The sequence below is a fragment of the Morus notabilis genome, unplaced genomic scaffold, assembly GCF_000414095.1.
Source record: "Morus notabilis unplaced genomic scaffold, ASM41409v2 Scaffold300, whole genome shotgun sequence".
NCBI classification, from domain to species: Eukaryota; Viridiplantae; Streptophyta; class Magnoliopsida; order Rosales; family Moraceae; genus Morus; species Morus notabilis.
Window position 1 is genome coordinate 218,877 of NW_010362092.1, and position 22,939 is coordinate 241,815.

General features: G+C 32.2%; 1 protein-coding gene across 1 annotated transcript; it reads right to left on the reverse strand.

The window, feature by feature from the left end:
- Positions 1-11,040: 11,040 nt before the first annotated feature.
- On the reverse strand, positions 11,041-12,838 carry LOC21391167 (1-aminocyclopropane-1-carboxylate synthase). Its single transcript, XM_010101110.2, has 4 exons — positions 12,692-12,838; positions 12,447-12,578; positions 12,168-12,328; positions 11,041-12,032 (listed from the first exon to the last, which is right to left on the reverse strand). Exons 1-4 carry the CDS (start codon positions 12,836-12,838, stop codon positions 11,057-11,059), a joined length of 1,416 nt encoding a protein of 471 aa, XP_010099412.1. The 3' UTR covers positions 11,041-11,056.
- Between the last annotated feature and the right edge of the window lie 10,101 nt (positions 12,839-22,939).

Genomic DNA, 22,939 nt, shown 5'->3' on the forward strand with positions numbered 1-22,939 from the left:
GAGCTCGGCGGGCAGGCGCCTATCGCCGCCTGTCCACCTAAATATCTTAGGCTCGGGCTCGGGCTCGGGCAACCTGAGGAAAAAGCATTCCCCGCAGCCCGCCGCCGGTGGGGGGGGGCGTGACCGCCGGCCGCCTTTTTTTTCTTCTTTTTAAATTTTCCACTGTACCCGAAGCCTGAATTTTTTCCAGAATACCCAAAAAATGGCTAGTTTTTTAAATTTTATGCTCGACCCAAACCCAATCCAAATAATGTTTTGACCGTTAAACCAATTTTTGCCTGAATTTTTTAATGCAACGGATATATTTACCCGACCCGACCCGCCGCCGGTTTTTCCCGACTCTAACAGCTCTATTTTTTACCATTCCCCGAACCCGACCTAACCCGCTGAAATTTCGTTACTGTTGGAGCCGAATTTTTCAAGAGAAAAAAATTTCTTTCAAGCCAAAAAATTTCCTATAAATACCCCCTTCCCCAAACTATTTTCCTCATCCAAGAACTCCCATCCTCTCTTAATTTCTCTCAATCTCTCTCAAATCTCTCTTAATCTCTTTCAAATCTCTCTTAATCTCGCTCAAATCTCTCTCGATCTCTCTTAATCTCTATCAAAGCGCTCTCGATCTCTCTTATTTTTCATAATGGATTCTTCCGGTTATGGTGGTGATATTCCCGTTGATGCCCAATTCAACATTGAAAAGGGCAATTTCCTACTAATGTTTTTCAAATGCAGGAATCATAAACACCAGAAAGAGTTGCTAAGCAACTGTAAATCAGAGCCGTGGTGGACGTAGTAGAGGTCATGGACCTCGTCGGCGTGGAGGAGAGGCAAGTGCAAGTGTTGTAAGTTCCAAGAAGAAATGCAAGCGCACCTCAACAGTTTGGGAGCATTTCAACACATTCGAGGAGGTCGACAATAACGATAACATTAAATACATTGCTCAATGCAAATATTGTGGTGATAAATTACAAGGTAAAACTATTTACGACACAACACACTTGAGAAGACACTCCGAAAGGTGTCTTCAAAAGCAAGGAGGCGGACCCGATCTCCACCAAACACAATTATCATTTGATTGCCAAACCGGCGGTCTAACCACTTGAAAATACGATCCGCAAGTCGATCCTATGGAAATGGCACGATTAGTAGCCATATTAGATCAGTCACTTAGTTTTACTGAACAAAGAAATTGACAGCGTTATATTAAAATTGTACATAATCCTAATGCACAATTTTTTTCAAGAACTAATCTTAGGAAAGATGCATTAAAATTATTTAAACAAGAAAGGGAAGCATTAATCAACCTTTTACACTCTACTAATGGTTGCTTTGCGTTAACGACAAATATTTGGTCCGCCGTTGCCAACAAAGATTATTTAGCTGTAACCGGATATTATTTTAAAGGTTTTCATTTAGATAAGAGAATATTAGGTTTTAAATGTGTTATAGGATCACATACCACCAATTTAATATATAATACAATTTTGTCTGTCATTGATGAATATAGTTTAAGGGATAGAGTAATGGCTATAACATTAGATAATGTTACTGCAAATACTAAAGCAATAGAACTTTTTGAAAAGAATTTAAGTTTATTCAGTAATAATGATATATTTCACAAACGTTGTGCATGTCATGTAATTAATTTAATAGTAAAATTCGGTTTAAAATCAATGTCATGTCATATTAAAAGAATTAAAGATAATATTGCATGGATTCAAGGTAGTAATCAAAGAATACAAGATTGGTTTAGGTTTCTACAAGCATGTAATCAAAATCCTAAAGCATTAGCCTTAGATATGTCCGTAAGATGGAATTCCACTTATATATTGCTTGAACAATGCATCCCCTATAAAGATGCTATAACAAACTATGTTCGTGCAAAATTAGGACTAGGATTTATAGACGAAACTGATTGGCAAATTGCCGAACTCTTGTATAACTTCTTAGGTAGATTTCACAATGTTACTTTAAAGCTTAGTGGAACATATTACCCAACGTCACCATTAGCGTTAGGAGAACTTTTAAGAATTGATATTTTATTTAGTTAATTTAGTACATACGAGGTTTTAGGAGTTCCTATCGCTTCTATGGAAAAGAAGTTTAAAAAATATTGGGCTAAATAACCAATGTTGTATGGTTTTGGTGTTATTTTTTATCCTACGTTAAAATTAGAAGGTTTAGAAAGTGGATTAGAAAACTTATGTGACTTTTTAGATATCGATTGTTTTGACCAATTTCTTATTATAAAGGGAAAAATATTATCTCTCTATAGCTCTTATGAAAGTATGTTTAGAAACCCACTTTGTGTAGAACAACCGCAACAATGAGACGATAATCCGCATTCATTCTTGAATGTTTTCGAGTTGAAGAAGAAGAAGAAGACGATGACGATGACGACTCAAGGTCAAGAAGAATCTGGGAGTGGATCTTCATCAAGAGGTGGCGGCAACAGCGGCGGCTTCAATGAGTTAATGGCGTACCTGAGTGAGGGCTTAGTAGTCAACAATAGTGAAATGTTTGATTTGGTTCAGTGGTGGAGGGCACAAGCATTACCTTGGCCGATCCTAACTCGACTGGCAATGGATATTTTTTCGATCCCAGTCTCCACTTTTTTATCTGAACAAGCCTTCAGTACGACCGGCTGAATACTTGAGGAACGCAAAAACGCATTGCAACAGGACATTGTTGAAGCTTTGGTGTGCATTAAGGATTGGGATCGTTCCGACCAACACTTACACGATACAATTTCACCGACAACCCAAGAATGGATCGATGAATTTAATAGATTAACTTTTCATTTTAAAGACGATCCTTCAGCTTCAAATTAAATTATATTATTACAATTTGTAAATATTTATTTACTTTGTACAGTGTTATTGTAATCTTGTATAGACTTTGTAAGTTTGTTAAATTTGTAATTCGTCCCAGAATGAGTGCACTCTTTTTTTTACCAAGTTTGTATCTCAATTGGATTTTTCTTGGTAAGGTTTTTAACGAGACAATCATGAATTACAAATTTAAAAATTAATAAATAAATAATTCTTTTATATAGTTCGTGTTCATTTCAAATTTTAAATTGCAATCTCCCTTATAATTTTTGTATAATTTTTACAATAAATAACTTAAAAATCATTTATATACATACCATATACAATTAATAAAAAAAATTATATAATAGTATATAAATATATAAAAAATATTAAAAAAAATTTTGGGCACCTCAGGCGGATTTGGGCTGCCCGACCGGGGTCGGGCAACCAAAACTTGCCCGAAGCCCATCCATAGTCTTTCTCAGGTCGAGTCGGGCAACCTGAAAATTTGGGCTTGGGCGGGCTCAGTCATTGGGTAAAAATTTATAATTTTCAGTGGTCGCGGGCGGTCCGTCCAAAGTTTCAGCACTATGTGCTAGTAAATATCTTAAGTTATATTTGATATTCTAAAAATGATTAAATTACATGGCATGCCATTTTTCAATAATATTCTCCATAGCATAAATAAATTCACGACATGAATTTAAGGGATTCCTGCAAAGAGTCCATTTCCATACCCGACTACTGGCCCAATTAGTACAAGAAAGAAAAAAATTGCTCATTATACAATTTCTCAAAACATCAATTGAAATGGATAGATGGTGTAGATCCATAGGATATATATCCAGTACCAGATCTTTGAATTACAAGTCATTTTGCCCTTTTATTATTGTATCTACTAACTAAACAAAAAGTCTTCAACATTGTACAGCCCAGCTTAATTAACTGCTGACAAGTGATCCAACTACTCATATTGTTGAACTCTTGACGTTAAATAGTCAAGGAACAAATCCTGCAAAGCGATTTCTCAGCTTGGAAAAAGCACAACACTCTGGGAGAAAAATGTATATAGGCATGCGCATGCAATGTATATATATATATATATATATATATATATATATATATATATATATATATATATATATATATATATATATATATATATATATATATATATATATATATATATATATATATATATATATATATATATATATATATATATATATATATATATATATATATATATATATATATATATATATATATATATATATATATATATATATATATATATATATATATATATATATATATATATATATATATATATATATATATATATATATATATATATATATATATATATATATATATATATATATATATATATATATATATATATATATATATATATATATATATATATATATATATATATATATATATATATATATATATATATATATATATATATATATATATATATATATATATATATATATATATATATATATATATATATATATATATATATATATATATATATATATATATATATATATATATATATATATATATATATATATATATATATATATATATATATATATATATATATATATATATGTGTGTGTGTGTGTGTGTGTGTGTGTGTGTGTGTTGTTTTGACTACGTGCAATCCTTTTATTATAAGCTTCAACGTTCATAACTTTAGGGGGGGAATTGGTTATTCAAAAATAATAGTTTGCCAAAAGAAAAATGTAATTATCAGTTAGCATTTGTTTGTTTGTTTCGTTTTTTTCTGGGGAAAAAAAAAAGATGGTGGTGGAGGCGACCATATATATGATGCGATTTATATATATTATGCCGGGGAACCAATCAATATTAGGAGGGACCTAGATGGATTTCCTTAACAAATTTTATGAGTTTTAATTGGTATAAATTATATGCCAAGATGACCAAGCGATATATTATGGTACGTAAAATATATATCTTGGCACATGCATTACGTTATGTATTTCGATTTGGTATGCATGCAATTAATTATTGTCCGTTGTATATAACTTATATAAATCGGTGGGGAAAAGAAAAATAATTCTACACCCATCATTGTATCACGCAATAATTAGTGTATCTATGATCCCTTCCTCCCTCCAATCTCAAATATGAGATTTTCTCATTTTATTATACGTTTGAAATATATTATTGAACTTTGAAATTTTGTATATTTCACATGCAATTTGATAATTAGTTATATGAACCGTTCGTTATATAACGTTTTTTGTTGATTTTACACCTGATCATATATAGAGCTGGTCACACAATTTAAAATTCTGAAGCCACAGATTCTCAATCAATCTTTTTGTAGAATAATTATTTAACAATGTGTATATTCCTATATACGAACATACATATAATTATTGAAACATTTTTGTTTTCTCAATTTCGATTTGTATCAACTTGCCGTTGAACCTAAAATTCGATCTCAACATGATTCCCATAGTAGGAGTTGACAGATTTCTGAAAAACAAGAGAGCATGGGCAGGAATAGATATGCCGGGACTAAAGCAAAATTATAATAAAGAGAATAATACCCAAAAAAAAAAAATTTACAACACAAAATGTTTCATGTCATGACCTGTAAATGAAGACAAACCTCTAATTGCTCAAATCATTCACCAGAAAATTCCAACACAAACACCAATCTATGTGTGGAGCCCAAGAGGACCCCACAGGGGGGGGATATACTAAAATGTCTTCTAATATTTCGGTATGGGTTAGTTGTTTATAAGGAGGCACTATTTATGGGCAATTTGCCATGTTCATGTGGCCCTTCTTGTCTCCATCACTATGAGCATCACCCAAGGGAGGGCATACCAGGTTGCTCCTTCATTACGACTAGGTAGGAAAGAAAATCCTTATATATAATAATGTACCAGAATATATATATATATATATTAATTGAATTTTAATGGTTACTTAAATATTTGTCTATTAATAGATATTATTATTTTAACAATAAGATATTAATCTGACAATTATAATAAATTATATAATTGACTAAAAAAATTATGACAACTAATGGAATTTAATTCTTATCACGCCACGTAGACAACATCTTCGAACCTCTCCCGCCTCCTCTTCAGACGTGTCGTTGACAACCTTCTTCTTTTACTGGCTTGGGAAAGACCCGTAGGCCATGGATCCCACTAATGGAATTGGGCTATAACCTTATTTCCATGGTCTAAGTTCAAGGGCAATACAGATTGAGGCTTGGAGTATATAAGGCTCCATGGACCGTTGAATTCACGTCATTAAATTTTTATATTTAGTATTAATTATCGATAGAAACGTAACTATTAAAAACTCATCCATATATATTTAAACGGGCATAATATATATGTGTATATATATATATAAATGGATATGTATATAGCCTCTATTCCTTTCACACGGATTGAAGAAAATGATATAATATGTGAAGAGAAGCAGGTGTAATATGTTCCCTTAACATGTGCTAAGCTTGGTCTTGCTCATGTGAAACCCACATGTCACCCATACCCACGTAATCAAAATTGTCATGTCTTGCCTTTCAAACCCGAAAAAAACTAACCAAACTCTCATATAATTGGGACTTCAAATTTTTTTTTTTTTTTTTTCGTTTTGTGCCTAATTAATTTTTAAGATACAATACTATATTTCGAATCGGTTGGTATTCAGCTAATTAAAGTGTCGTACTGGGGTCTTTTTTTCTTTATCATGGTTGAGATTGGAATTTCTTAATTATATAACTAAGAGAGAGAAGGATATATATTGTATCGTATTATACTATCCATATAAGAAGATTTACGTTAAGAAAAAAGTACTTATTGGAGTTTCGTTAATTAATTTTATTATAATATAATTTCTACTTATTAGCATTATGAGACATTTTTTCTAACCTTTCTTGTCGATGTTCCTAGATATAATGGTAAGGGTGATTACCGTCTAATTATGATGCTGGTGTCCGAGTGTTTGTCGAGAAACATCTTTATTAATCAAAGGTTTTCATGTCTGAAAATTTTCCAATGTCTGCATAAAAAGCCAAACAATAAGCAGATTACTGACCTAAACACTGTTTTAGTGAATTGTCAAACTTTTATCTTTGTAGTTTAAATGTACTAATCAGAATAAGTTGTTCCTTGAAAAGTCTATCATAAGGAAATTAGTTATTTAGTCAATGTATTTCCTGTAGATCAAAATATTTTAATCCTCAAGTTGGAAAGGACCACTTGGGGAAAGAAATTAAAAAGGGTGTTAGTTTGTACTAAATAATTAGAAATCAAACTTAAACAACCATATATATATATGTGTGTGTGTGTGTGTGTGTGTGTGTGTGTGTATAAGAGGTGAGCACTAAGTAGTAAGCATTTATTAAATAATCTAAGTGTTTTGAATAAACAATTAGATTTTGGATTTTCCAAAATTTATAGTGGTTATGCTTCCATATGCCCTCTGGGATCTAACTATCGTTGAAGACGTTAATTTAATTAACACAAACCGTGTATGACACTTGAAAGTTGATTAAAACAAAAGCAATTATATGAAGATAATATTAAAAGAAATCATATTAATACAAATATGAAACAAACCTAACCAGATCTCGATGATGGTTGCGTCCAATATCACTTAGATATATGTGTGTGTATGTATATTTTTTATGTGTATTATATTTGCAGCCCATATTTAAAATCAGGCTCTTGAACACATTCATATTAGTCAACAATAACATGGGAATCGACCAAAATTCCCACTTCTTTATTTAATTAATTATAACTCTAATTTATTAATTATATTCTTCTCTGATACTAATTAATGAGACTACCAAACCTCTCACATGCAAGGATCATGGGTCGTTTAACTTTGGAAGCAATAAACCACATAGATTGAGAACTAGAAAGAATTATTATAAATAGTTTCATAATTTTTAATGTGGTGTATTATGAATAAAGATTATAATTAATTCAACAAATCTTTTCTCTAACCGAGATATTTCATTTTCAGTTTTAATATAATAGATGTACAAAAAGGGTGGCAATAATATTTTATTTCCTCCCACATGACTCATGCAAATAGTTCTGGTATGATTAGTATTTTTTTTCCACGAGAGAAACTTATCTCAAGTAAATATTCTTGATGTCATACTTTTTTGCTAAAACTCTGGGAATTGCCGCTTTGACTGAGGGAGTATAATTTATTTTTTCAATAATAATGGTATATGAGACTTTTTAGTTTTGAAAAATGACGTGAACATAAGTCGTGAACGATGGTTTTTTGAGAGCTAAAAAAGGGAAAATCAAAAAAATATATATGTATATATTTATATATAAGTCGTGCATAGCGCAGAGTTTTGAAGAAAATATACTTGTACTTTTCGACTATATCTGACAAAAAATTTATGCATTTGCCACATGTAAACTACTTAAAAGTCACAAGTTCAGCGAGAAATTTCTACACGCAACCTTCTGTAAATTACTTGCAGAAAAAACTACTTTATTCTTTGACAGAAAAAGAATAAGTTGACGGATCAAGAAGAAATGAAATCAGGAAATTAGATTTGATATAATTCGCACCGCACCTAGATAATAAAACTTTGTAGGAAAACAATGGTTTCTTCCAAATATAAAACAATTATGTGTCACGATTTAGAACTTTACTGAACACAAGATAATTGCTATTTTGATAGTGAGTGAATACAAGATATATAATTTCTATTTTGCAGTAACAATTTGTTGGAAAAAACATTGCTTTGCAATCACTAGTTGGTAGAGTGAAATTTGGTACTAAACGAAGATTATAGATTCGTTCATTGTTGGTAAATATTCATCTAAGAAACTTCATTATTATTTTTAGCATATAGTATATTGCAAAGCCCACGCTTCATGCAAGATCTCTTGGCACATAGTATATACATAATTAGATTGTAGTTTCAAATAATTAATCTTCCCATTAATTAACAAAGGTTGTTAGCGAATTGCTTTTTTGATCCTATAAATATTGATGTGAAATTGTAATTTATGGACTTTGTTCTTTTAGTCATTAGATTCACAGTTCACCCTTGCCTTTGAAGGAAGCTTGTGATCAAGGAAGGTAACAGTGACAGTAGCTAGATATATATTGAATACAAAGGACAATTACTTTTTATCCATTTGAGAGCTTCCTAATTTGAGCAATAGTTTTAATTAGAGTAATGAGATTCTAGCTAGGTCGGTAGGTCTATTTATTAGTATGAACGCGTGAACTTAATTAAGCGTTGGACTAACAATAACAAGACATGCATGTTTACTATCTTCAAGCTAGTAGTGAATTTTTCTTCGATCCAACTGCGATGGCCTAAATTTGAAAAATTATTTCCCTCTCGCGATATTTTTCTTTTTAAATAATGTTAGAGACACCATCTCTTGTATCATGTTTATGAGTTGTAATTCTTTTATTGGTAATACAAATTAATAATAAAAAAATACTTTTACCAGTATATAAAAGAATGACAACTTAAAAGAGAGTATAAGAATTATGACTAGTCTTTGATATAATCAGAATTATTTTTTCTTTTTATATTTTTTGTATATCATTTTTTTATAAATCCTTTCATTTATATAATGAATAATGATCGTGCATGACTTCGTCAAGAAAAAAAATGCATGCATCATCATCAAATCTCGTCCTTATTGCTCTCTCTCTCTCTCTCTCTCTCTCTCTCTCTCTCTTTCTTCTCTCTTCTATATATATATATATATATATATATATTTCCATATGCATGTATAATGCATGTATTTTGTTATCCCTATCCATGGCTAACTTACTCAAATACTAAGAGATAAGATGTGGTCAATAGTCATGCGGTTAAGAACGTCAAATCTTGTGCCATGCATATATATATATATATATATATATATAAGAATCATATTCAATTATAGAAAAGATACTTTAAGATAAGTAGCTTTCTACAGTCATATCTACAAAAGGACCAAGTGCTATGCTATTGGCAAACATGCTTTTGTTTCCTCAAAAGTAAGTTACATTTTAGAATAAGTTACATTTGAGGAGAAGTTTAATCGGGTTATTTGGCATAAACCGCGTGACCCTCAATAGGACAAAATATAATTTTTACCTTTTAGACTTTCTGGATTTCTTGCAAGAAACTCTTCCTCATAATGTTGCGTAGTTAGTGACGTTGAACATCCTTGAAAGACATGAGTTTCAACTTTCAACTTTTCTTTACATGTCGTTTAGTTTTATTTTTTATTTTTTATTTTTTATTTCTTTTCATTTTAGTTGAAGAGAAGGTTAGAGAATTCATGTAGATCAGTCTCCTTGGTTAGATATGTCTCAGCCCAGAAAGGAAATATATATGGTTGATTTGATATATTTTTTTTTGGAACCCTTAATAAAATCCTAATGAAAATAATAAGCTTTTTGACTCTTTGCCTCTGACCAGCTATAACGCAGCAAAAAAGTACTAATATATCTACCCACCCATTATTACAAAATCTCCTTTAATATATCATTCTCCTACTTATGCGGCTTAAAAAAATGTTACAAATGAAAAATAAAATGAGCGACTCACCAATAACCACACAGCCAATAATAAAAAGGTCGGTTGAAAATTATTGGATAATGGAACCACCGGCCGACGTCGGCAGCACGAGCCGCTAATCTCGCCGGCACTATTACGTATGCACGTGTATATATATATACACACACATATATATAGACACACACATATATATATGCTTGTTCACACGTACACATGTCATATTACAAACGTAGAATGTACTCATGAAACGAAGTTTTTTTAAAAAAAAAAAGGGAAAAAAGTTAATATCATGATCAATTGAACTATAATATAATTAATCACATTTCCTTGTGATAAGTAAACGATAATTACATCATAGTTTTTATTTTCTTTGTGCGAGGGGAATAATTGAAACGACTCAAACTTTTTAACAATGGTGCTAAATATTCCACTTCTAATCCACAAAGGACAGAGTGCATTACAACATGTATCTACTCTTGACCTAAATATATAATTATTAAAATAGTAAACGAACTCATCAACCAATGAAATTTTGGCAAAAAAAAAAATAGTAACAATAATAATAATAATAATAATAATAATAATAATAATAATAATAATAATGTTCAAAGTGGATAATTCCGATCATGTTGATGATGAAGTGTATGCCGTACTGCTCACCACCAGACTATCGCTCTTCGGGCTGTCGGTCGGCGCCGTCGAACGATAGCCGGAAAACCCACTTGGTGAGCGATCTTCTTCTCGAGTTCTTTGCCGATGATTCTTTGTTACTGTTATTGATCCGATTGTACTCCGTTACGAAGGATTTCAACCGTTGCATTGCGAGTTCCAAGGTTTCCTCCGACATGTTGGCGAAGCAAACTCTGAACCACCCGGGCTCCGTACAATGGCAGGACGATCCGGGAGAGATGTTCAGCTTGACATCGTAAACTATCTTCTTCCACAGCTCCATTTCGGCTTCGAATGTGTTGGATCTCAAGAGGTGTCTCATGTCGACCCAGCAGAAAAGCCCGGCATTGCTCTTGAGGCAGCTCACGCCGGCCTTCTGAAGCCCCGAAACCAGCATTCCGTGGCGCTTCTTAAGCCTCTTCTGGTTCTCGGAAATGTACTTCTTCGTGAAATTTCTGTCCGAGAGCATGGCCGAGAGGAGGTACTGCGTCTGCGAGGATACCAAACCGAAACTCGACATCTTCGTCGCCGCCGCCACGACCATCTCATCGTTCGAGTAAATCGCTCCAACTCGAAACCCGGGGAGACCGAGATCTTTCGACAGACTGTACACGACGTGAACTCTCTTCCAGACTTCGGAGAACTTGTCATAGTTTCTGTTCTTCAGAATCTCCATGACGCTCACGAAGCCCGGGGAGGTAAAAACAGTCCCAGAGTAGATTTCGTCGCTGATGAGATGGATTTTCTTGGCTTCGATGAAGCTGACGAGGAGGTTGTGTTCGTTTGATGTCATAGTTGTTCCCAAAGGATTGGAAGGGTTCGTGACCAAGACGCCTTTGACCCTCAGATTACGGTTTTCGGCTTCTTCAAACGCTTGGTTCAGAGCGGCTTCAGTGATTTGGAAGCCATTCGAGCTTGTGCAGTGAATCGGTACTATTTCGACGCCGGTTCGCCACTTAAGGTCCCTATCAAATCTGCAAGAATTACAAGCAACATCAGGGAAGATTATCCTTTTAATATTTCACGTGACTTAACGTGTAAATGATGTTGTTAATGCTGTAATATTGTAAAATATTTCACAATATAGTAAAAAGGAAATAAAGGCTTACCCAGGGTAGTATGGAGTGGGAAGAAGAAAGGCCTCGCCGGGTTCGGCGAGGCAGAACATGAGCGTCTCGTTTGCCGACGTTGCACCGGCGGTGAGAACGATGTGGTTCGGGTCAAATGTTACTTTGTTTCCTCTGATTTCGGACATGAAATCTACCAATGCCTGCAAAAACAAATGTTCAAAAATTTACTGTTAGATATGAAAGCTTGAAAATTTTATATATTGAAATATTTTTGTGATATACATATATATATATGTATATATAGTATTATGTATATACCTGCTTGAATGCTGGAAGACCATGATAATCTTGGAACAGAGCGAGCTCTCTGAAGATGGATTTTCCATCTCTCTTGAACCCAGCTGCGTCCGGGTTCTTAGCAAGCCATGATTCTAGAAGGTGAAAGGAGAGCTGTGAATTAACAAAAAAGAAAAATACATTAGAGAATTGACTACATTGATGAATAATATATACTTAACACATGAGAAAAGAGAGAACTATTGGGAATGGTAATAATTTCTTACCTGATTTTCTGCAAGACCCATCTGAATAATTCCCTTGGGATTTTTAACCTCATCATAAGGGTTCTTCTCATACTCTTGCCATCCCAAAAAGTACGAAGAATCTTGGCCGTGAGTATTGCATGATGCTTTTCTAGACAACAACCTCATTTTCGAACAATATTTTGTTATGATCTGATGATGATCAAATATACCAAGCTGGAATTGTAGAAGAGAGAATATATACTTAGAAGAAGAATGAGAAAGATATTGATGGATTTTGGTTAATTTGTTGGAGTGGAACGAGATGTCTACTGCAAACGTAGACCCATATATATATAGCCATATGGGAGTTTTTTATTTTTTATTTTTTTAAGTTTAATTTTAAAAAAATTTCTATAAACTAAACAGAAAGGAATGCCATGTCAGAAATGAGAGAATCATGTATACATTTGACTACAGAGATAGCTTTTGCTTAACATTAATTAATACAAAAGGAAAAACAGGACAAAATGTTAAATTCTACGCGCTTTTGCCACCGCCCCGTTGTAGAAGGCAAACAAAGTACAAACTAATAGTAATAGTAAGTCCCAACTTTGCACTCAATAGGAGAAGTGCCATAAACTGAGGGCACTATATTTGGAAAGTGTTCTCACCTCCTACAGTCTCGCGTGGGCTTAATTACAAGTGTGTTTGTGTGTGATATTATGAGTTTTCTAAGTGAAAAGAACAAAGCAACAAAAAATAAAAAAGAAGTATGGAGATTAAGGATGTTATTAGTAAAGCCTTACCGACAGCAAATCTCATAGAAAATGGCTAGACTGACCTACATGGTCCATGCAAACTAAGACCTAAGATGTGCCACCCTGGTCCATATGCTCCCTGCTTGTACTAGCCCCATCTAATCTGTGTCGGCCATTTTCTTCACCTCTTTAGGCCTTCCCATTAGTGCTTGTTTCTTCACTAATTTTTATAATTGGTTCACGATCTCCCTACTCGGCAAACACCCTTTTAAGGGGGGGTTTGAAAGTCAACCTTGTGAGAATCTGCTTGGAACAACGGGATTGGGCTCATATTTCCCATGTTTTCTTTCTCATTTCCCGTCTCTTAATAATAATAATATCATGTCACATCAGATAACTGTTTTACTTTTTTAATTGATGTGGTATGAAATTTTAATTGACATGACATTTTAATTAACGCGTCAGACATAAAAGTCGAATCCAGACCAAAAGGTTATCACCTTGTGACAAAAGATTTTCACCAAAATTAAGGCGGTTTATTAAGGGCATAACAAGGTCGGTCCAAATCAAACATATTTTTGATCTTATTATGTGGTGCGGTGGAATTTGATTAATCCATTACATAAAAAGAAAGAAATGTAAGTTTATGTGTAAGACCGCCCTCTTCCCCCACTTGGGTTTTTTGTGGTGCACATAAACGACGTAGATATATATTTTGCTAAAAGAAAATATCTTACCTCTATAGTATTCTCAATTTAGCTAGCCTTTCCAAAACTATAACCCAGGTGCCACAATGTTTCAAATGGGAAAAAATTCTATCAGTTAGTAATTTTCATGATAGTGCCTGTACTCTTGGACGGTGGAGTTGCGTGCCTAATTATCTTTTTAAACGGTCTTTTAACAATATTGTTCCAACATTACAACGGTTAAACTAAAAAATATATAAAAATTGAAAAGTTAAAAAAAAAAAAAAAAAAAAACAAGAAGTTGGTGAATAGGGAAAAATATTAAATACAGCAATAATTGCTTTAACAACAACTAACCAATCGTCCGCCCTTAGTTTTTAGCTACCTGATTTTTGTCAATCGGTGCAATACAAATCGAGTCATGTGGAATTAAAGCGAAGTAAATTGTATATAATAAGGTGAAAAACACCACAGAGTTCACTTGAAGTCACAAACAAACTGCTTTTTTTAGGTGAAAATTAAAAAAGTGACTAACAAAGATGGGCGATCGGTTTGTTTCTCTAATAATATTAATTAATTGTGTCTTTTTCTGATAATATTTTTTTATTAGTAGGATCAGTTTTTATTTGTTAAATCTAGTTAAAATTATATTAAATTAAAAAAATATGTACAATAAACAGATGTTGAAAACAAAAAATTTGTAATAGTCCATTATTTTTAGTGCCTACCAAAAAAAAAATCTCCTAATTAATTTAGTATTATGTGTTCAACGGAAAAAATTCAACAGGGGGTTCAGGTAGGTGAGGAGGTTGTATGTGAGTGGCGTAGTGATGGACCAATGAGGGCTAAAAGCAATACAAATACTCTCCGCTCCCAGATTTGGAGACCCTTTTTTCTTGTCTTCTGCTTTTGTTAATTAGCATATCACTTTTATTTATTTTTAAGTGATTTTTTTAACATTGTGTTTTTGGCGAATACGAATCAACAAAAGTGATAGACAGCTCATATGATGATAGCTCAGGCTTTTGTTGATTTTCCTTTTTGGCGTTGTGGTCGAGACATGTTAGACATACATATAGACATATATATTTGTAATAATATTGGTCTTTTTGCAATGCAAAAGGGCTGGGGATGACGCGTCCCTCCCGCGCTAGCTCGCTATTAGGCCGTCGAGTATATATGGACTATATTATAGCAAATTAGAATATATATATATATATATGCCAAGTCTCCCATTTATATTAGAGCCGCACTTCTATATTTTTCTTTAAAATATGTATATTTTTTTTTAAATATGAATATTTTTTTTTAAAATATATATATATTGTATATTTTACCATAAAAGAAAATGTATATATTTTAAGTGGAAATATATACGTTTTAAAAAAAATATATACATATTTTAAAAAATATATATACAAGTGTCCCTCGAGTCTCATACTGGACTAAAGACAATTCTTATATATATATATATATATATATATATGTATAGATAAATTTTCCAATTTGGTATCCGAATCATTCCAGTAAGTATAACTTTTTTCATATTCTCATATCACATCAGTTTGCACGCATAATCAGTTTACTTAAATGTAACACTCAATATTATATGTGTTGAATTATATTTTTTAAATATCTCCACTTAAACGAATTGAGTGTTACACGAAAATAAAAATAAAATTACATCTATTAAACTAATCTGGGTACCGAACTTAACACAGTAACTTTTATGTCAATATATATATATATATATAACATACTAGTATAAGTTAGTAGTTGTTACATATATACACACAAACTTTAGAGAGGGGACCCTTTTGATCTTGATTACGTGAATGAAAACAATCAACACTCACTTAAGAGCGGAAGTAGTACATTTCTGACCCTCGGTCTGCTTTGACATCTATAATGCACAGTTGATTCCATGATAGCGATCGGTACTACTTATGATCATCATGAAGGAATTTTGTAGTCAATTTGTTGCTCGAAACATCTAAACAAGTGATAATTTACGTGTTTGATTTGCTGATTATATTCTGCAAATTATAATCTGTTTCAGATTTATCTAGGATATGCTTAATTATTTTTGTAGCTAGTGAGAAGAAGTAATACAGTTGAGTTGTTTCTTTCTTTTTTCTTTTTTTTTTTTTTTTTTTTTTTTGTTTTTTCGGGTTTAGTATTTAAGTTTTTACTGAATTACTATTTTTTTTTTTTTTTTTTTTTTTTTTTTTTTTTTTTTTTTGGTCTTTCAGGTTTAGTACTTAAGTATTGCATGAATTATCAAGGATTTGAACACATCAATCAGAAAATAAAAGATGATAGTGAAAAGAGATTTATGTAACATTGTTTAAGTAGTACTTGGTAGACCATTCAAATTGTCCATCCAACCCATTTTTATGAAAGAGAGAAGATAATTTTTTTTACTGAAGATAAATTTTTTATTTCATAACCAATAATTATTAGGTTGTGTACACATTTAACTTTATAATAACTTTCAGGAATCAGGACCTTCTCCATATTTTGGAAGAGTGGATGTGCGAGTCCTATTATAGTTAGGATATATATTTACTTTCATGGTAATTAATATTTTTGAAGAGGTATTCGAGTACTGCTAGGCCAATAATAGAGGGACAAATAATTAATAAGTTTAGTAACCAGGAAAATAAAAAAGTAAATCTGAACTCAAAGTGATAATGCTATATGTTGTAAAGAAAATAATTCAAAATTTAACACAAGTGATAATTTTGTAACACACGAATATTTAACGTTATCCAAGAGGAAGAAAACTAATTATATATGCATAAAAAATGGAGTTCTGTTACTCGTGATAGTTGAAGCTTATATATAGTTTAATATTTTACCATAATAAAGAAAGGCAGAAAATGAATCTCATGATATTTAGAATTAAATGCCTTTGTAATTAGTGTTCATACTCATTTACGATCGTATTTAAGTACGTAATCCGCTTTATAAGAATAAATCTTTTAAATTAATGAGTACTAAATCAAACGACATGTGGTATAAAAATGAAATGTGAGTTTGAAAGGGCATAGGTTGGATCCCGCTACACAATAATAAAAAATAAGAGTTTTTGGCTCCAATTCTCTCATCAACAACCACCAATATGACTTGAATCAAATATATGCTCCAGATAAATCACAGCGGTCAATTTCTTTCCATTTAGTAAATATATATGTAAAACGAGTGAAGGAATTAATGGCTGATATAACGATTTGACATCTATAGAATTAATTTCTTATTATTTTTCCTTGGTAATACTTAAACTGCTTTTGTTACATTTGACTTCGATCATTTATATCCAAGTTGAATATTTGAGCACGTACAATAAAATTACGGCTAGGAAATTAACACATTGATGTTCACACTCAAATCCAAACTGATTTTAATATTTACAAACTAATAATTAATTAAAACTTTACTTTCCTAAAACAATTAAAGATTTACGAAAAAAGATTATTAATGTATTTTAATTACAATGGGTAATAATTTAAAAGCAAAAAAAAAAAAAAAAAAAAGAGATTAAAATTATATCCATATATCTTATTTATGAATTAATTAGTTCAATCAAGGTAACATGAAATGTACTTGATGTCAAAACTTGAAAGTGACTTAATAAAGGTGAAGACTAGATAGATAATATTAATTAGGGCATGGTTGCATAAATGATTGGGGCTGTCCAATTAATTGTATAATGGCTTAGGCTATTATATCCAAAGTTAGCAAATACATGGAGGATGGACCACTCTGTTAACAGAATACCCATGTATTCCTAAGCATGGGCTACAATGATCTGATTGATGTAATTTATGACAATTTTGGATTGTGCGGACACAATAACAGTTGTGCAACCACATGTGAAGACATCTTGATGAGATACATACATTATATTCCTAACAATGAAATTAATTTGGGGGGCAATTTCTAATAGACAGCTGGATTAATTAGATTACAATTTACCATTGATACATATATCGGGTAAAATTGAATCAATAATTCCCCTAATTCTCAAGTAAATTATGAAAAGTACATTCGAAGAATTGATGAAAAGGTGTAATAATGACTTTACACACACGTAAACAGAATATATTTTAGCAGTACGCCCTAGGGTGGCTTCCAATGATTGTAACGAAATGAGAGAAAGTAACCATATGGTTGTACGGTTCAAGTGGCTGGGTAAATGAGTCTGTGTTTGTGTCCATCATAATTTGAATATTGATGTGTCTATTAAGGTCTCATTCATTTCACTGATTCGAGTTTTCAGTTTTAAATTTTTACAGTAAAAAGCTTTCAGAAAATGTCACATCTAACTTTTTCTGCTACAGTGAAAAGATCTTAGAAAATGTCACATCTTAGCTCGAATTGAAAACTCGAATCCGTGAAGTGAACGAGGCCTAAGATTCGAATAATGACAGTTTCATTTCTTATTAATAAAACCATAGGCCCCACACCATAAGAAAAAAAAAAGTTATTAGTGAATAATTAGAGGGTAATTAATCTTGGGGAGAGGTTTAAATTAATTAGTGAAAGGGTGTTGAAAAATAATATTGAATAATAGAGGAGGAGGGCCACGTGGTTTGTAGTAGAAGAAGGGTTATTAGGGCATGTGAAACCCTCGTTTAAGTGCCCCCCAACCACGCCCCTCTAAACCCACATCATCAACACACTTTAGGGACCATAGAAGACTTGGTCCTTTTGGTGACAACTAACATGATGCTCACGTTAGTCCATTCCCTCACTCTCTTCTCAGGAGAGACACTGCCATGGACCATTTGCTTCCGTTTCTTAAATAACATAGGCCCCTCCTATCATCTCTCTCTCTCTCTCTCTGTATCTCTTTGTGTTTTTGGATTATATATATGTGTGTTATATCTATATATATATACATATGTTTTTATCTATATATATATATATATATATTATATGCTTGACGTTTGTATGTGTCGTATTAAGAACTTGGGGGTCAACGAAAACTATGCATACCAAACCCAAAACCAAATTAATACAAACAAAACCCTTAAATTCCAGACAGCTCCAAAGAATCCCAAGTCTCTTCTCCGCAAATGAGAATTTTTCTCTTTTTCTCTCTTTATATATATATATATATAATCTAGCTATATATTTTTATTTTTATTTTATTTGTTTATTCTCGTTTGATTTTATTTTCTCCCTAGCTATATCCATTGACTTATGGAATAATATGTCTAATATCGTTTCGTTGAAAAACACACCTCTATGTCCACGCAGCAGAAAAATAAACTGAAACAAAATAACGATAAAAATTTAAGTGGTTCAGAAAAATTTCTTACATCTACGAAAGAGGAAAAAAAAAATTCACTAACAATTTTAGAATTACACACTCATATAACTTTCTCACCTTCTCTCTCTACCCAAAACCCTTTACACCCTTGACTATCTCTCTCCTCACTTTTCTCTCTTTCTCTAGAAAAAGAGACTTTTTCTCTACAATATTCTATGAGCACACTTTTCTCTGAGCACGTAAAGTCTCACACAAAGCACTTATTTATAGACTCCTAATAAACCATATAATAACCCTTACCCAAAATCTAAAAACACTAACTTACCTAAAAACACAAAATAATAACTTTACTAAAACTAATTTGAGTCACTAATCTAACACGTTCGAGGTCCAACCTTTGATGTTAAGTTTGATGAACGTTACGGGTGTTGAAAAAAGTACTCTCCGAAGCTTACTTCTCACTCTTGTGTGGAAGGAGGGATTGAATTTTGTAGGCGTTGAATAATTATAACCATTAGGTTTGTGCGTGGCTAAATTTGGTTAAAAGCTTGCTGTATAGTCTAAAGCTGCATGGGAATATGATGTTTAAAGATGTCAGCCGATCAATCCCAATTCATATTCTCCTTAATTGAACATATCCCTTGGCCCAAATTTGTTCTTATCCCAATGGGTTGGTATTAACTCCTAGAAATAGAAAGCAACACTAAGTAATATATTATTATCCTCATATAATTGGTGTCAAACTGAATATTGAAAAAACCTAATGCCTGCAACATAAGATTTTTGTATATGATGCAAGGAGATCAGGTCTGAGATACATGCATATTAATTCCATAGTATGAAAAACTACCTTATTCAGTTGATTAATTAGATGAATATATCTTCTATTATTTGTACCTGAATTCTAGTTCAAGAATTAAAGACAAAGCTAACCTATATTATACATGCACGTACAGTTTTGATATAGCTTTTTACATGACCTTATCACGGATATATATATATATAGCAATATATGATATAGCTTTTGTTTTGATACATATGCCCAACCAAATCAAGATAATTACTAGCTAGCTAGATATATATATATATATATATAAACATACATATTTGTGAGCAAAACAAAGAACAAACACAAAAGCAATTTGTGATAAGTTTCCATATATGCTAAGAAATGAACCAATTAAGGAGGTCCGTCCAATTTAGACGTATTTTAGAAGGATAAAAGCCATGCAAGTTGTTCAAAGTCATACGCCGGAATTTATGAAACCATGACAAATATTGACAGATGATAAAACTGGCTATATATCTAGAATACTAGTCTTAGGTCCTTGCAAATATTGATTTTCTTTGTCAAAACAGATATTCGAGTAAATTTTTTGTCTTGTTCCTAATATTTCTCCCTATAATCCAAGAGTTCTGGGCCACCTTGGAGTAAACAGTCAAGCATGGAAGGTTGCCGTATAAGCACACCGAAGGGGTCTCATTTATGAGCCCTAGTCTTGCTAATTATTTGGTGCACCAATCCAAATCAAGCAATACCAACCCAAGTCAATGTTTGTTTGCCCTCTTGTATCCCAGATGGGGACTCCTTACAGCCCATCTTGAAAGCGAGTGTTGTCATATATACACATACATACATACATGTATATGTGTGTATATATTTATATATGTCATAGTGCTATATAGCTATATAGTCCACTAGAGTCTACTCAATTAATAATGCCCATCTTCCTTCTTTGCGCATGCAAATTGTGTAAAATGAATATATATCCATTTTTTAGACCTACACTTACCACCACATTTCACATCATTATAATCATAAGCTGTTGAAAATGAGTGAATATTATCTTATCTTGTTTGTTCAATTTTCGCCATGGACCTAGCTATATATGAGTTTCCGCCTAGCTATTCCCTCCAACGGCCTGTTTATTGATGACAATTATTTGGTTGGGTTGGCCTTGTTATTGGGCTTGAAATTAACATCCGAAACACAGTTTGAACAGATCTCTCTAGTCATGTCAAGGCACAAACGAAAGGGTGTTGATGTAATAGGCCCATTAGTAGTTCTAAATTAACCGACATGAGACGACAGAGAATATGGGATGCCAATAGCCAATAGGTAGTATTATAGGTGTGTATCTATATACATATATATATGTGTGTGTGTGTGTGTGTGTGTATACATATATATATATATATATATATATATATAGAGAGAGAGAGAGAGAGAGAGAGAGAGTTCTTGACAGCTAGTTTTAATTTGGCTAGAAACGGCAATAGGCCAGGTAATATGAGTTGCAAACTGAAAAATCTTTTGATGGAGAGAGAGAGAGAGAGAGAGAGAGAGAGAGAGTTCTTGACAGCTAGTTTTAATTTGGCTAGAAACGGCAATAGGCCAGGTAATATGAGTTGCAAACTGAAAAATCTTTTGATGGTCTTTGGATCCTCTGATGTGGACAAAATGTGTGTACCTGAAAATGGATCCATGGGCCCAGACCAACGAAGAACTGGGCCCATTTTGTGCAAACAGCGGAAGCATATATGTTGCCAGTTCTAGGTACTCTCTCTCAGGTGGCAAAGATGCTGTCTAAAATCTCTGTCAGTCACTGCATTTTAAATATCTATTTGAGCAACACATTTCAATGTTGCACACTAGTTGCAGGGCAATAGTGCTTTAAAAAATGTAATTCAAAAGGTGTTTTTTTCAGTGATTTTATGAAGTTACGGGTTGTTCATATACATATCCTAATCCAACATTTCATGACTATGCAAAAAGGAATCACTGTTTTTTGGTTTGATTTGTGAACTCTTTCTTTTGCTGATAAGATAATTATGGAAGCAATCATCAAACTACTGTGGTGAAATTCTCATGTACGGGTAGATTAGATAAAATAAAATGATAAAGTGGTAGAAAATAAAAGATAAATCTTTTTGAATGTCAATTGATTTACTCATAGTACCCAATCATGGCATAAAAAGATCCGCTACTCAAAATTTTGGACAATAAGACTTCTATTAATCTCCAAGATTGATAGGAAAATATCCATTAAACACTTGTTAATTTCACGGAATACTGAGAGAAATTGAAAAAAAAAATAAGAGTAAACACTCATTTATAAAAATTCCACCTCCTTATATATAATGAGACTAATATTTTTATAGGCTGAATGTCCACTTGTTGATTCACAGAATAATAAAAGAAAATTTGAAAAAATAAGAAGAGTGAACACTCATCTATAAAAATCACCTCCATATATATAATGAGACTAATATAATAGAAAGCTACAAATAAATTTCAAAAATACATAATTATAAAAATTAAAGATGAAAATAGAAAACTAACTTATATTTGATCTAAGATCAAGCTAAAATGAGAATATTCTTTTTGTTACTTTAAAAGAATGAATATTCTTCTACAGTAATCTTTTTCTAGTCAAAAATATAATTCTCAATTGCACATGATTTCTTTCATAATATGACCGCATCCTTCTAACCTCAAGACTCCCTCATTTTGACAAAAATATGTTTTGAAGCCAAAAAAAAAAAAAAAAAAAAAGGGGCCTTT

Excerpts from the sequence above, each read along its gene's own strand:
- LOC21391167 (XM_010101110.2), bottom strand. The coding sequence starts at position 12,838 with ATGAGGTTGTTGTCTAGAAAAGCATCATGCAATACTCACGGCCAAGAT. Across the intron at positions 12,579-12,691 it reads TGGGTCTTGCAGAAAATCAG|CTCTCCTTTCACCTTCTAGA; the intron begins GTAAGAAATTAT and ends GTTAATTCACAG. Across the intron at positions 12,033-12,167 it reads CCCACTCCATACTACCCTGG|ATTTGATAGGGACCTTAAGT; the intron begins GTAAGCCTTTAT and ends TAATTCTTGCAG.